Source organism: Babylonia areolata, chromosome 1 (genome assembly GCF_041734735.1).
Source record: "Babylonia areolata isolate BAREFJ2019XMU chromosome 1, ASM4173473v1, whole genome shotgun sequence".
Taxonomy (NCBI): domain Eukaryota; kingdom Metazoa; phylum Mollusca; class Gastropoda; order Neogastropoda; family Buccinidae; genus Babylonia; species Babylonia areolata.
The window spans coordinates 1,351,498-1,368,818 of NC_134876.1; the positions used below are offsets into that span (position 1 = coordinate 1,351,498).

At 42.3% G+C, this 17,321-nt stretch overlaps 1 protein-coding gene across 2 annotated transcripts in view; it reads right to left on the reverse strand.

The window, feature by feature from the left end:
* Window positions 1-17,321, reverse strand: part of LOC143295302 (uncharacterized) — a 33,907-nt gene that overhangs the window by 7,807 nt on the left and 8,779 nt on the right. For both annotated transcript variants that reach the window (XM_076606964.1, XM_076607041.1), the window contains exons 5-11: window positions 16,551-16,637; window positions 15,777-15,941; window positions 11,520-11,637; window positions 8,688-9,816; window positions 6,435-6,568; window positions 3,997-4,088; window positions 1,292-1,436 (exon numbers count right to left, since the gene is read on the reverse strand). In XM_076606964.1, the coding sequence (XP_076463079.1) occupies window positions 1,292-1,436; window positions 3,997-4,088; window positions 6,435-6,568; window positions 8,688-9,816; window positions 11,520-11,637; window positions 15,777-15,941; window positions 16,551-16,637 (1,870 nt within the window). The remainder of the gene's footprint in view (window positions 1-1,291; window positions 1,437-3,996; window positions 4,089-6,434; window positions 6,569-8,687; window positions 9,817-11,519; window positions 11,638-15,776; window positions 15,942-16,550; window positions 16,638-17,321) is intronic.

The following is a 17,321-nucleotide window of genomic DNA, read 5'->3' on the forward strand; positions in this document are numbered from 1 at the left end:
TGCCAGTGATGTGACTGCATTTCCTTTAGGGGTTTTACTTCAGGCCTGTGGAGACCACATTTCCTTTAGGGGTTTTACTTCAGCCCTGTGGAGACTGCCTTTCCTTTAGGGGTTTTACTTCAGCCCTGTGGAGACTGCCTTTCCTTTAGGGGTTTTACTTCAGGCCTGTGGAGACTGCCTTTCCTTTAGGGGTTTTACTTCAGGCCTGTGGAGACCACATTTCCTTTAGGGGTTTTACTTCAGCCCTGTGGAGACTGCCTTTCCTTTAGGGGTTTTACTTCAGCCCTGCTGCAGTTTCACTTTCAAGAAGTGTTAAAGCATGCAGACTGATCCCTGTAATACTACAAATACATGCTTAACCCTTCCAGCGCCAAGCCTATCTTATGACCAGTGACAACTGTTTGCCAAAGGAGGTTCTAGTCATGGACAGTAATAATTTATTGAAAAAAAAAAAATTAAATAAAAAAAATCTAATGTGCAAACTACTAAAAGAATGTATACTTAACCTAATTTTCTGAAAGGAAAATGAACACACTATCTAATCATGATATTTTCACATGAATTTTGAAAATTACTAGAATGACATGTACTTTTTTGCACACCAGAAAGGGATGGAAATTTCCATCCTGGGGCACTCAAGGGGTTAAAAACAAACAAACAAAAGAAGAAAAAAATAACAAGATGCAAATACGTGACCCACACATGAATCCAATGCGTGAGTCAGGCCTTGAAAGTCTCCCCTAGGTTTGTATTAAACAACAACATAGAATAACATCACGTAAATGAATACAATATACAAATGCATAAATACATCAAAAAAAGAAAAGAAAAAAAGAAGAAGATACATACAACTTATAAGTCAAATAAGAACCTGCTGCACTGAAACCACCCAAACCCTGCAGCATAAACACACACATAACTGTGTGCAAAAGCACACACACACATACACACAATACACACAAGCATGGATAGAAAAACACTTATGATCACACACACACATGTGCTCATGCACCTACATAAACTTGAGCATGAAAGCATACATACACAGACATTTACACAAATGCAGATGCATACACACAAAAATATACACACATATGGACACACACACACACACACACACACACACACACACAAACACAAACGCTTTGTGTGGTATCACTCTTAGCGAAGAGACCGTAAAATCGGTGAACAACAGAACAAAACAGTCATAAACTGTGCATACATACACACACACACACACACACACACACACACACACAGCACTGATGCTTTAACCTCTGTGCCACTGTACCTTCCACCTGGGAGAGAGTAAGTCCCCTCACACCAGTTTTCAGCAGTTTGGAAGCGCTCTCAGCGTCCTTGCAGCGAATGTGACCTTCTGTCATACCAGGTCGGATGTCCACATACGCCACGTGCACTGAAGGTGGTATATCAGCCTGAAACACATCCACTTTACCTATGTCTTTCTTGCCAGAGAAGGTGGTATATCAGCCTGAAACATCCAGTTTACCTATGTCTTTCTTACCAGAGAGAAGGTGGTATATCAGCCTGAAACATCCAGTTTACCTATGAAGGTGGTATATCAGCCTGAAACACATTCAGTTTACCTGTCTTTCTTACCAGAGAGAAGGTGGTATATCAGCCTGAAATACATTCAGTTTACCTATGTCTTTCTTGCCAGAGAGAAGGTGTTTATCAGCCTGAAACACATTCAGTTTACCTATGTCTTTCTTACCAGAGAGAAGGTGGTATATCAGCCTGAAACATCCAGTTTACCTATGTCTTTCTTGCCAGAGAGAAGGTGGTATATCAGCCTGAAACACATTCAGTTTACCTATGTCTTTCTTACCAGAGAGAAGGTGTATATCAGCCTGAAATACATTCAGTTTACCTAGGTCTTTCTTGGCAAAGAAGACACGCTATTGGAGCACTGACGCAGAATTACACTGGCTTCCTGTTAATAATAATAATAATAATAATTCATAGCTTTTCTATGGTACAATATCCAGTGCTAATGCTGCTCAAAGCACCTAACATCATCGAGCCAGATATAAACATAACATAAAACATTACAACAGCTCAATCCAAAGCGTTCACAGAATGAATAAAAAAAAAAGCATGATTCACCAAACAATAAAAATATCAAGTAAATAATGCTTAGATTAAAAAGAAATACATTCCATAAAAACACACATTTTTTAAACATACACACACACACACATGCGTGTGCACACTCACACACACACACTCATACACACATGCACGCCCAGACACATTAAATATATCAACTGCACTAAAACAGGATTACGTGAGTATTAATATCTCTAGCATAAAACTCCACATGGCGAACAGACTTTGGACTATCCATTGTGCTGAGTACAGAAATGTTTGCGGAAAAGGAGACGTTTTCAGATCTGACTTGAAGGTCTGGAGATCAGGAGTATTTCTGAGGGATGATGGCAAAGAATTCCAAATTTGGGGTACTTGAGCCCTTAAAGACCTTTTCCCTGCACATTCTGAATAAACTGGCAAAATTTTTGACAATTATTATTGAATCTGTGCGATAATTTTGATGTTCTTATTCTTTTTTCTTATGTCAGGATAACAATACTAAATGCTTCAAGTAATATATTTCCTTTAAAAAAAAAAAAAAAAAAATTATTATTATTATTATTATTTTTTTACTCCTTATATTGAATTGTTGATTCTTTATTTGTGTTTGTGCATGTGGGCCCTGCAACCAAGGTTTTCTTTTCCTAGGGTTCCACTGTGTGTGCCCCCGCACCCCCCACACACACATACCCATCCTCCCCCCCCCCCCCCGCCTCTTTTTAAATTTTTTTTATATTTTCTCCCTCTTCTTCTTCGTGCGATTGCACATGTCGAGGATGTGGGCCTGTTTTTCCCCTTGTGTTTCCATGTACCCAAACAGGGTTTCTCAGATTAAAAATGATTTTGAACCTTTGAACCTTGAATTAGTTCTTGGGACTTTAAGTAACTTTTCAGAACTTTATCTTAGCGTTCTGCATGGTTCGTACGTTTCCAGCACAGAGGAGAGATATGGGGGAAGAGATTCATCATAATGTCGGATGGCAAGTGTCGCTAGTTTATAGTGAATGCGGGACTCTAATGGAAGCCAGTGTAACCGATGCAAAAGAGGTGTGACATGATCAGATTTCTTTTTTGCTAGGACGAGTCGTGCAGCATTGTTCTGTACTTTCTGCAGTCTAATAAGAGAGGAAGATGGTAAACCTGCTAAGGTAGAATTGCAGTAATCTAGTCCGTACAGGACAAAAGAAGAAACCAACTGAGCCATGTTTTTTCTCCGTTAAGTATGGTCTGACTGAGGCCAGTCTGCAAAGATGGAAATTGCATGAGCGACACAGGGATGAAATGTGGTCAGCCATGGTCAAGGTCTGATCAATATGTACACCTAGGTATTTAGCTGATGTGTGAAATGTAACTATAGATGTGCTGAGAGTGACTGGGCCCTTTTTTTATTTCACTGAGATGAACTCGGTCTCCTACAGCTAAGAGCTCGGTTTTCTCTTCGTTAAGTTTTAGCTTGTTTCTGTCCATCCACACCTTTACATCAGCCACACAGGCTTCCGTCTCATTGATGACTGTTTTGAAGTCAGATGGTGGAGCGGCTTTTTGTAACTCAGTGTCATCAGCATACTTATGGTAGTCAAATGAATGCCTTTTGATGATGTCAGACAAAGGCTGAGTATATAAAGTGAATAAAATAGGTCCCAGAACCGATCCCTGAGGGACACCAAATACAAGAGGGATAACCTTAGAAGTGGCAGAGCTGACGGTTTGAAAGATATAATGAAAACCATTTTAAAGCAGCAGACTGAATGCCAAAGGTAGTGCTCAGATGGTTGATGAGAATTTGGTGGTCAATTATATCAAATGCTGCTGACAGATCTAGGAATGCCACTAAGGATCATTACTATTATTATTACTATTATTATCCTTATCATAATTACTGACCTTGATGGTCTGTAAACACAGCTCTGCCTCACTCTTCACCTCCAGTATGACGTTGGGCACAAACTCTGGAGGTGGGTGACCCACCACCGCATCTGCAAAACAAAGCAGTTCAAGCATCATCAGTGGCACTCACTACGTGTGTGTGTGCTTTGGGTCCCCCAGATACTGGGACGGTTTGTCTTCTATACCTTTGATGATGATGACTGATGATGACAAGGGTGATGGTGATGGTTTGTCTTCTATACCTTTGATGATGATGACTGATGATGAGAAGGGTGATGGTGATGGTTTGTTTTCTATACCTTTGATGATGATGACTGATGATGAGAAGGGTGATGGTGATGGTTTGTCTTCTATACCTTTGCTGATGATGACTGATGATGACAAGGGTGATGGTGATGGTTTGTCTTCTATACCTTTGATGATGATGACTGATGATGAGAAGGGTGATGGTGATGGTTTGTCTTCTATACCTTTGATGATGATGACTGATGATGAGAAGGGTGATGGTGATACTGCTATGTTAAGTTTGGAACTGCTTGACAAGGTTGTACTCTCATGATAATCTTATTCCTGTCATCAGCCATGCTGAGTGATATAGACAGACACCTGTAGTGTTGGTCAGGAAGTTTGAACAACACACTCCAAGAAGCATCTGTGTCAAGTGGATGACCCTGGACTGTGTGGTCCCACTCTTCTCACTGGGGCCCACAGGACACCCTGGGTGTCCAGGCTGAAAAACCCCACCTGTAATGGGGCTTGAACCCATGCCCTCATGTCGTCAGTCTGCGACACTGAACACTTCGCCACGGTGGCTGGCAGCATTCACTACATGTCTGTGACAGGTGCCATCAGCCGAACGGTTTATGCCTTGGACTTCTCCAATCTGAGGATCTTAGGTTCGAATCCATGCAGCAGCATCTGGTGGAAATTATTTCTAATCTCCCAGGTTGATAGATGTGCAGCATTTGGTTGGGCAATGGAAATATGACTGTCTACATGGCAAGGCAAAACAAAACAGTCATGCAAGTAAAAGACCACTTGAAACGTATGAGTCAACATAGGAGTTGCAGCCCACAGACAAAAACTTTGGGGGTGGGGGCGTGAGGTGGGGCAGGAGATGGAGGGGGGTAGGGGGGGTTCAGAGGGGGGCAAGTTCTTCCGTACCAATCAACACACATACACAAGCAGGTACACACACACACATTAATAATAATAATATACTACTACTACAACTACAACTAGTACTAGTATTTATATAGCGCTGAATCCTGTGCAGAGACAAATCACACAACACAGAGACTGACGCACAGAAAGTGATGACACCAAATATTATATAAATCACATGTGTGTGACACAGGAAATGAATGAGAAGCGCCTGAAGACAGCTGACAGTGGGCTCTAGCTATGCAGACAGCCTGTTGTGCTAATGACTCCGTCAGTGGGCTCTAGCTATGCAGACAGCCTGTTGTGCTAATGACTCCATCTGTCAGTGGGCTCTAGCTATGCAGGCAGCCTGTTGTGCTAATGACTCCATGTGTCAGTGGGTTCTAGCTATGCAGACAGCCTGTTGTGCTAATGACTCTGTCAGTGGGCTCTAGCTATGCAGGCAGCCTGTTGTGCTAATGACTCTGTCAGTGGGCTATAGCTATGCAGACAGCCTGTTGTGCTAATGACTCTGTCAGTGGGCTCTAGCTATGCAGGCATCCTGTTGTGCTAATGACTCCGTCAGTGGGCTCTAGCTATGCAGACAGCCTGTTGTGCTAATGACTCTGTCAGTGGGCTCTAGCTATGCAGACAGCCTGTTGTGCTAATGACTCCATCTGACAGTGGGCTCTAGCTATGCAGGCAGCCTGTTGTGCTAATGACTCTGTCAGTGGGCTCTAGCTATGCAGACAGCCTGTTGTGCTAATGACTCCATCTGACAGTGGGCTCTAGCTATGCAGGCAGCCTATTGTGCTAATGACTCCATGTCAGTGGGTTCTAGCTATGCAGGCAGCCTGTTGTGCTAATGACTCCATGTCAGTGGGTTCTAGCTATGCAGACAGCCTGTTGTGCTAATGACTCTGTCAGTGGGCTCTAGCTATGGAGGCAGCCTGTTGTGCTAATGACTCCATCTGTCAGTGGGTTCTAGCTATGCAGACAGCCTGTTGTGCTAATGACTCCATGTCAGTGGGTTCTAGCTATGCAGACAGCCTGTTGTGCTAATGACTCCATGTCAGTGGGTTCTAGCTATGCAGACAGCCTGTTGTGCTAATGACTCTATCAGTGGGCTCTAGCTATGCAGGCAGCCTGTTGTGCTAATGACTCCTTGTTCATAATTGGCTTGGAGCTTGGTCTCTGACCAAAGAAAGATGCTGCATAAGTATCATATTATCTACAATGTACAAGTACAGACCTTGTCCATGAAAACACACACACACACACATAGTACAGACCCTGTCCACTGTTCTGCTTGTTCAGGATCTGCTCCCTCCTTTTGAGGGAGGCTTCCTTCAGCTGGTCCTTCAGCTTCTTCATGTTCACCTTCTGCTGCTCCAGGTAGTCCCTCTTCAGCTGGGTCCACATTCCCCTGAAAACATCCCTCAGTTTCTTCTTCTTCTTCCTTCATGGGATGCAATTCCCAAGTTCACTCATATGTACACGAGTGGGCTTTTTGGGCTTTTACATGTATGACCGTTTTTACCCCGTCATGTGGGCAGCCATACTCCGTTTCCAGGCGTCATTACCGAGATTTGAACCCGGGACCCTCAGACTGAAAGTCAACGCTTTAACCATTCAACTACTGCGCCCGTCACACAGTTTCCAGGAAGCATCAAGGTGTATTCACAATAAGTATTACCTTCACTTACAAATCTATGAATAAAACATCAAAGTGTAATCACAGGTAGTGTTACCTTCATTTATAAATCTACGAAGGATGCCTCAAAGTGTATCACAATTGATATTACCTTCACTTACGAATCTATGACGGAAGCATCACATGTATTGACAATTAGTATCACCTTCACTTATGGATCTACAAAGGAAGCCTCAAAGTGTATCACAATTACTACCACCTTCACCTACTAATCTGCACTTTGTTGCTGTTGTTTTCGAAAATGAGACTTGTTGAATTTTGAAAACTATGAAAAGTAAAACATATCCTGACTGAAGGAGCACAGGGTGGGAAAGGGATGAAGAACTAAATGCGTATGAAGGTGGAAGAATAGTTCAATGTTTATCTGCCAATAAAGTGTCAGTGAGGTCTGGGTTCAAGTCCTGGTCTCAACCTTTCTCCCAAGAGTGACTGAAAATCAAACTGAGCATCGAGTCAATCAGATGAGATGATAAATCAGATCCTCCCAAGAGTGACTGAAAATCAAACTGAGCATCTAGTCAATCGGATGAGATGATAAATCAGATCCTCCCAACAGTGACTGGAAAATCAAACTGAGCATCTAGTCAATCGGATGAGATGATAAATCAGATCCTCCCAAGAGTGACTGAAAATCAAACTGAGCATCGAGTCAATCAGATGAGATGATAAATCAGATCCTCCCAAGAGTGACTTAAAAAATCAAACTAAGCATCGAGTCAATCAGATGAGATGATAAATCAGATCCTCCCAAGAGTGACTTAAAAAATCAAACTGAGCATCGAGTCAATCAGATGAGATGATAAATCAGATCCTCCCAAGAGTGACTGAAAATCAAACTGAGCATCGAGTCAATCAGATGAGATGATAAATCAGATCCTCCCAAGAGTGACTTAAAAAATCAAACTGAGCAACTAGTTAATCAGATGAGATGATAAATCAGATCCTCCCAAGAGTGACTGGAAATCAAACTGAGCAACTAGTTAATCAGATGAGATGATAAATCAGATCCTGTGTTCAGCATGCATCAGGCACAGTGAAAAAGAACCCATAGCAACATTATGTATTATCTTCTGAAAAAAACATCTGAAGATTCTGAAGGAGAAATCCAATCTGAGAGGTACACAAACATATCTAAACTGCACTCAGAGCCTGACAAAACACGCTGGATTATGCTACTGGTCAGGCATCTACCTGGTGTATGTGGTGTAACATATATGATTTGTCCAAAGGCAGTGACGCCTCCTTGAGAAACTGAAACTGAAACATACTCCACGTTCCTGCTCCCAAAGAAAAGCCCAAAGCAGACACCACACACCCAGCACTCACTTCCTCATCACTCTCAAGCGGATGTCTGGCTCCACATTCCTGCTCCCAAAGAAAAGCCCAAAGCAGACAATCAAAGCAGACACCACACACCCAGCACTCACTTCCTCATCACTCTCAAGCGGATGTCTGGCTCCACATTCCTGCTCCCAAAGAAAAGCCCAAAGCAGACAATCAAAGCAGACACCACACACCCAGCACTCACTTCCTCATCACTCTCAAGCGGATGTCTGGCTCCACATTCCTGCTCCCAAAGAAAAGCCCAAAGCAGACAATCAAAGCAGACACCACACACCCAGCACTCACTTCCTCATCACTCTCAAGCGGATGTCTGGCTCCACATTCCTGCTCCCAAAGAAAAGCCCAAAGCAGACAATCAAAGCAGACACCACACACCCAGCACTCACTTCCTCATCACTCTCAAGCGGATGTCTGGCTCCACATTCCTGCTCCCAAAGAAAAGCCCAAAGCAGACAATCAAAGCTAACAACACACACCCAGCACTTACTTCCTCATCACTCTCAAGCGGATGTCTGGCTTCGTTGGTTTGTGCTTGCGGTGTCTCCTCTTCTTCCCCTCCTCCTCCTCCGTTTCCGACGGACCTTCTGAGCCGCCCTCAGAGTTACCTTTCTTTTTCTTCCGACTGCTGGTGTCCTCCCCTCCATCCACACCTTTCCTCTTTCTCTTCCTTGCCTCACCTGTGGCTGATTCCAAAGTCTGCTCCACACCTCTCTGGGGCAACCCCCCACCCTGTTTGTTACTGCCGTCTTTCGGTTTCTTCACCTTGTGTGTTTTTTCTGGCGGTGTTTCTGAAGCGTCTGGTTTCCTTTTTTTGCTGGCGGTGGAAGCTTTCTGCATGTCGGGCAGCTTGGTCAGGTGTTCCCCCTCTAAAGACAGCTCTCTGATTTCATCTGATCCTGACTGACGGTTCTGCTCGACAGCTTCTCTAGCTGCTTTCTCTTTCTTTTTTTTCTTGCTGCTTGTTGAAGGTTCTGCGTCACACACCTCCCACACCTTCTTGCTGCCCTCCAGAGAAGTGCAGTCATAGGCTGTGGGTTTTTCTGTCCCTTCACTTTCACCTTCCGTCTTGCTGGTCTTTGTGCCTGGCTGTGTACTGACTCGGGGAATCTTTGCTGGGGGTGGACCTGAAGCTTCTTCAGTAGAACCTGGCCTTTTCCTGTTGACGGGTTCTTTGTCACAATCTCCTGGGACAGTAGTTTCAGTTGTGGCAGACTTGTGCTGTGGATCCTTAGACTCTGGGGCACTGCTGGCGTCATCGCTGATGTTTTGGGAAGCATCCTCAGCCATCTTGGCCTTGCGCTTGCGCTTCTTCTTCGCTTTTTTGGACTTCTTGGCTCTGGAGTCATCGCTCACTTTGGATTCGTCGCCTTCCATGGGTGGGTCTTGCTTCACAGTGTTTTCTTTGGATTCTTCAGTCACTGCAGCAGCAGTGGTGGTCGTTGTGTCAGCCTTCTGCACCACGGTGCTGTCTGTTGGTAACCCTTCTCCCTGGCTGAGGCTGGCACGATTTTTCTTTTTCCTTTTTTTAGACTTGGTCTTCCCACCTTCCTTTGGCCCCTCGTCTTCTCCCTCTTGTTTGAATGAATCCTTTAGGCTGGACTCCAGCTCTGCTGGGTCTGTGCACAAAATGACAATCACACTTTCAGCTCGTGTAAACAGAATAATCTATAGGAAACATACAACTGTTCTACTCTGAGTAAGAAATCTGATGATTTTCTCTTCACATACCGTAAACTTTGAACTACTGAGTGCATTGTTATATAAGCCACATCCACTGAATTAAAAAAACAACTAGAATTTAAACACACATAAGCCGCACTGGTTTATAAGTCGCAAATGTTGCACAAAAACGAAGTGCAAAGACGTCCAAAAATGAATCACAAAAAGTGAGAAACTCCACAGCCCTAGAAACTTGTCACTGACACAAACACTAACAGTTACCGGTAGTCACATTTATTCATTCATCGTCGTCATGATTTCCACTGAAGCCACTGAAAATGTTGGAATTGAACAACAGAAGCACAGCTTCTTCTGCCATGGTATCCCTGATCCCGGCCTTGTTTTTAACGTCAGATGAATCGGATTCTTGCTGGCTGGAGCTGGTGGCTTCTCTGTCGTCTACTACATTCATGAATCCAGCTTTGTGAAAGCCACTGATGATTGTAGATTGTTTTACTTTTCCCCATGCTGTCAAAATCCATCAACAGACTCCAAGTTTATAGGCAACAGCTGGGTTTCACTTTTCAATAGCTAAATCGATCGTCTTCGTTTTGAAAGCTACATTGTAAGCATTGCGTCATGTTTTCGACATAATGGAAGTTGTCTGAGCAAGGGAGATCAACTGAATTTTTCATGTGTGTTGAGGCCATGTGTAAATTTAGAGGAAAAAACGTAAACAATTATCGATTGCACACTTTTACAGTGCGTTACGAAATCACGAAGATTCAAAACCAGTTTTGAAACATAATGTGAATCTAAACATAGACTGAAGACTGATGGCTACAATTTAATTTGACCTGAACGCATTATCAGAAAACCCGCAAAGTCCGGCAAAAAATCCATAAACAAGCTGCACCGTTGTTCTAGCTGCAGGGGTCGAAGTGTGAGGGGAAAGTTGAGGCTAATACTGTAATAGCCTGAATTTTATGGCATACACTTTGTGAACTCTGCCTTCTTTTCCAATAAAATGGAGTGAACATCAGAGGTACACATGTACAAAAATACCATGGCATAGTACTAAGAATAAGTTTGAGTCTAAATGTACAACTTCAGATATTTTGTTACTTCATGAATCCAGAACCACACAGTCAAGTATCAGCCATATAAGGGAAGCGTCTTTAGGAGTGTTGCTCAAATTTTCTGACCAACACTGCAAGTGTCTGAATCTCTAAGGCCTAGCTGACACCAGCATATATCATAAGGAAGCACAAATGACAGCACTTTGTAAAGTGGTCCCAATCCTGTCTGGACTCCAGCAGCAATAGCAGCGTTGTCATCACACACACACACACACACACACACACACACACACACAACACACACACAGTTATCTATACCCACAGACATCTGCCTGCATTCTGACCATGAACTTCATGGAACTGTGGAACAGAATTCTCATGGCACTAACTAGGACACTGTAAATGTGTCGTATATTTTCTCTTCTGGTCACAAAACTGAAAAAAAACTATCCATCAACTAAATCCTTCTCTCTCTCTCTGATTCTCTCTTCATCTTCTCATTTCTGCTGCAGCTAAGATGTTTTACAACACAGCACAGCCAAAGGCAACTCCACAGAAGAAAAAAAAAAATCAAGAGTCACCAATGCCATCCTTGGATGCCCGCTTTTTCCAGTACATAAGGTTCTTGGATTGTTTGACGGATGCTCCCACTTTCTCTTCTGGCTTCTGACCTATCTCATCAGGGATACTGTTCAGCATCTGCAAAAGACAACAAACACAGATGTAGACATTTTCCACACACACATTATGCATTGTGCTGTACTCCCACACATTCTGCTTTGACTGGCAGTCACTGCCACAAAAACTGAAATGAGGTTTATTCATTTCCTGTTCAAACTTTCATAAACTGCTGTTCTAACTTCAAATCAACAGCACTTTACCTTCAAATCTTAAGTAAACTGCCCTTTATTCTTAACCAGTAGAGTGCTTATAAGACGTCAGCTGATGTCCTACAAGAAGTGTTGCCATTGTGCCTATAAGACATCAGCTGATGTCCTACAAGAAGTATTGCCACTGTGCCTATAAGACATCCACTGATGCCCTGCGTATGTTCCATTTTTCCTTCACTGGAGTTTGGTTCAATTCACATAAACAGACTCTGAACAGTTAGTTTGATGTGTCTGGATTATAAAAAAAATACTATTCAAATGAACATACATCAGGCAGAAGACCCCTTTCTACTCCATAATAATTTGCTAACTGACCATGTGATATGTGCATGGAAAAGGGGGTTGCAACATGTGCAAAAAAAGGCATTGAAAACTGTGTTCAGTAAAGCAAATAGTCACAGTCAGCAGACTTACACAATTCTGAAAGCTCTGCTTGTGGTTATGGACAGCTTTCACGATGGTGAAGGATCTGTCTTGTCTGATGATTGGTTTGAAAATGAAGGTGACTGACAACGACAGTGATGAAAATGAAGGTGACTGACAACGACAGTGATGAACATGAAGGTGACTGACAACGACAGTCATGAACATGAAGGTGACTGACAACGACAGTCATGAAAATGAAGGTGACTGACAATGACAGTCATGAAAATGAAGGTGACTGACAATGACAGTCATGAACATGAAGGTGACTGACAACGACAGTGATGAAAATGAAGGTGACTGACAACGACAGTGATGAACATGAAGGTGACTGACAATGACAGTCATGAACATGAAGGTGACTGACAATGACAGTGATGGAAATGAAGGTGACTGACAACGACAGTCATGAAAATGAAGGTGACTGACAATGACAGTCATGAACATGAAGGTGACTGACAACGACAGTGATGAAAATGAAGGTGACTGACAACGACAATGATGAAAATGACAGCTCATTTGATAGTAATCCAGTCTGTCCATCCAATCAGACAGATTTTTAGAATGAGTGGCTATGACTGACAGAATACGTGCAGTGAGCGTCAGAAAACAGGAAGGAGAGGGAGAGGAGTGATGTAAGACAATAGGTCGAATGCCAGCCAGAGGTCATCAAGGGGGCGTGGCTTTTGGGAAGAGTGTTCTCACATTTCAATGCCGACTGAGAAATTGACAACAGCTAATGCTCCACCATTTTCATGAAACGCAGGGTTAACCTGCACTGGACGTGAAACATGCTTTTTGTTTTTAACACTTTTGTTTTTGCTGAATCAGCTGGATGACTTGTTTGAAGAGGTGGCAAGCCAGATGCACAGCAGACACTTTATCAGCCCATGTGCAGCTTGAAAGGAGTGATTGTCATCAACGAACTTCACCCTCTCACTTGCAAATGCTCTTTGCTGTCAAAAAGCTTGCTAGCTCAGTTTCTGAAACCGTGATTGACCTTTTACACTGACTTTACCCACATTTGTCATTGTTGGGACAGTGATTTACTTACATGTCTGCATGAGCTGTGATTTGTTTTTATAAAGTTATAGCCTGTTTTAATTTCTTCTACAGGTATAATCTGACAATAGGCATGCTATTTCTAGCTGCATTTGGTTTTTCTTTATTGATGCCCTTATGTAGAGGTCGAAATAGACTTTTTTGCTGCATAAAAATTATTATCTTGACTTTACATGCCTGAACAGGTATCTACAATTAACTTATTTGGGACAAAAAGCCCATTCTATGCTCATTTTCCTTCACAAAAACGTTTACTTTCTTTCTGTATTGCCCATAGCTTTTGTGCTAGAATTTTTTGTGATTTATTATGCCTGAATCCTCAAAATTCCCTGGCAAGGGGAGAGCACTTTTTTTTCTTTTTACAAAACTCTCTAGCATTGAACTGGTTAAACAGTACTGGATTGTTTCAACTAATCAGGTAAAATTAACCCTCAAAGTGCTGGATAAAATAAAACATACAGAAATCATGCTTAAAACAAAGGGATTGTTTGCCTCCGCAACCTGTGCTCCGATTTGGGGCATTTGTATGCTTATCAGTAAGATTAAATAGGTAAACCTATACATTTTTGGAAAGTAGAGTGAATGAAGAATCAGATAAAAGTAAGAAAAAGGCTGTACCTTTTTATGTAGTTGGAGATATTCTACAGGATATAATCAACAAATTTTGCACACTTAGTTTCCAAAAATGTCAACCACAATATTTATAGGTATTTTCACATCTTTTACAGAGTCAAAATCTCAAAATTGGCATTAAACTGTAAAAAAAATGTTTTGGTTGCAGAATCATGATATGAATATAACTGAAACAATGAAATTATAAGCATTGTGTTCTTTGTTTGAGACACACCCACCGACGCCACGCGCGCGCACATCTACAATACATTATGCAACCACAGGCAAAAACAGAAATAAATGTTTTCTTTTAGCTCATGTTGCTTTCAAAAGCAGCAAGAATGCTTTAAATCAAAATAATTTCCAGTTTTCTAGCTTGATTTGGTGAAGAGTTCGCAACAGATCCATGCCTAACCCACTTTACCACCCCTCCTCACCCCCATCACCCACTCCCCAGTTTTTGTAGCTGGAGACACAAAACTGAATGAACAACAAGCAAGCCCACATGCCCAAGTGTCAAATAACAAAGCCGTTTTCACCAGAATCCCTGTCAGCAAATGAATCATCACTGGTGACAAGGTCACTCACTTCCTGATCTTTGTCAACTTCAGGTCACTCATTTTTTACAAAAAATACAGAGATCTGGACTTGTAAACTCTGTCAAAGTTTGTGCAAACACAAGCAGGGAGGCAGTAACACCAAAACGAGGCAGTTTTACGAAAGCTACCGAGTATAGCCGAACGATTTCGGACCTTATGTAAACAGAGCCACGATCGTGGCCCATGGCACTTTACAGGGAAAGCCACGATCGTGGCCCATCGCACTTTACAGGGAAAGCCATGATCATGGCCCATCGCACTTTACAGGGAAAGCCACGATCGTGGCCCATCGCACTTTACAGGGAAAGCCACGATCGTGGCTCATGGCACTTTACAGGGAAAGCCACGATCGTGGCCCATCGCACTTTACAGGGAAAGCCACCATCGTGGCCCATCGCACTTTACAGGGAAAGCCACGATCGTGGCTCATCGCACTTTACAGGGAAAGCCACCATCGTGGCTCATCGTGCTCTCCAGGTTAAAGACCACACATGATTGCTGAAAATTTTTAACTAAAATCAAAGACTATTTGATTGTTTTATCAACAATCAGATATCATTTGACTACTTCAACTGTTTGCAACAATCACAATTAAATGGATTATCAATTTTCAATACTCAACAACTGAATCTACCCAATCCCAAATGATTCGGCAAGAGCAATAGAAGCACGAATCTTATTTCTAATCCAAATGGATGTAATGAATATTATATATATATATATATATATATACAATTGAAACAAATCTTCTCACAACCACAACAGAAGAAGGCATGAATAGCACTCCAACTTCAAAGGTTCACGGGTGGAGGTGACTGATTTTTGGAATACTTAAAAATCTGAAGCTGAAATCCTGGGTGTGCTTAACCGAAACATGTAATGTAAAACAACAAAACAAATTCACCAAAATGCTAATACAAAATGTACATGGATATTGTAATGTATTATATTGTATTGTATTGTATTGTATCACATTGTATCATTTTTTAGTCGCAACAGATTTGTGTGTGTGAAATTCAGGCTTCTCACCCTGTGGAGATCATGTCGCCTCGGTGCAGCGCCACCCTTTTTTTTTTTCCCTTCTGTCTGCGGATGCATTTGTTTTACTATGAAAGCTAATCTTTTCCTGGAATGGGGAGAAAATTCTAGTGAGTGTGGGATTTGATCCTGCACAGTCAGATACTCTTGCTTTCCAGGCGGGATGCATTACCTATGGGCCACAAAAAACTTCCACCCAGGGACGTTCATTTACCTTGACAGCGGTCTCTGCTTGCTCAGGCGTTTTAAACTCCACGAAGGCGTAGCCCTTGATCTCGTTGGTCCTCTTGAAGCGAGGCAGACTGATGTAGGTCACTGTGCCACACTTGGAGAACTTGCCCCGGATCCAGTCACGACTGATGAACTTGTGGAATCCTTCCTGTTGGGGCAATACTATCACTGTTCAATTTGTGTGTGGGAAGAGGAAGAACTGTGTGTGGGTAGGGGGAAGTGTGTTGTTCTGGAATGGGGAAGAGTGTTGTTCTGGAAGGGGAAGGGGGAAGTGTGTTGTTCTGGAAGGGGGAAGTGTGTTGTTCTGGAAGGGGGAAGTGTGCTGTTCTGGAAGGGGGAAGTGTGTTGTTCTGGAAGGGGGAAGAGTGTTGTTCTGGAAGGGGGAAGTGTGTTGTTCTGGAAGGGAGAAGAGTGTTGTTCTGGAAGGGGGAAGTGTGCTGTTCTGGAAGGGAGAAGAGTGTTGTTCTTGGTTTCACAGGATGTCCCTGTGTTGTAACTTGCGTTCAATACAGGACCACAAGTTCCTAGGTGGTGGCGGTTGTTGTTGTTTTGCTTGCTTTTTTCTAGCTGCATTCCACACTGGAGTTGTACTTGAACCAGGACAGGAGTTTGTATCAGATTTTCATGTTGTCCTGTTCACCTTCAAATGTGTTCAACTGTGTTGTGTTGCAACATGTTCGGGAGCACACTGTTCAGTAAAGAATTCTAAACAATACATGTAAAACAGAGATCAAACAACAAAAACACGGAGTCTCACAACGTAGACAGTCCTGGCATCAATTTCTTCTTCTGTCATGTGTTTCAATGGGGTCGTCCTGCGCACTCTGGTTCCATCCTCACTCACCTGAAGAACAAAACAGCAAACAGCAATCTGAGCTAACCTGACAATTTTAACTAATCTGCTAAAGAAAACAACAACAAAAACAAGAAAAAATAATTAACTAATTATGGCTCTTTACATGGAGATTCTAAAACAAATGAAAATTTCTTCATTTACAATTTACACACACACACACACACACACAAATTATCTGTGTAATGAATAAAGCTGCAATACATGTAAAGGCTGTTAAATCTTCACTTTTGGTTCTTCAATATTCAAGACCAGTTCAAGCTCAAAAGGTTCAACAGAAGCATTCCAAAAACCTTAATGTAATCATAACAGATACTGCATCCAACACACTGATTCTCATGTAGGTGGGATTTCTGTGACCACATCACGTTTTCAAATGTCGATGCAGTTATAATTAAAAGTAAACAAGAAAGATTTTTTTTTAAACAAAAAAAAACAAAAAAAAAAACAAACAAAAAAAAACAACAACAAAAAAAACACAATAAAGATAAAACTGTTACTAGTTACATTCACAAGACTTGAGGACTCTTGACTGGCTTCAAACAGGAGGGAATTTGGTATGCTCAAGGGGTATTAAAATGTTCACCATGAGCCACTCCACATCCAAAAAACAATGGCAGCTTACTCCCTCCCACATACACACAACACCAGCCTCACATGCACACACTCACACAC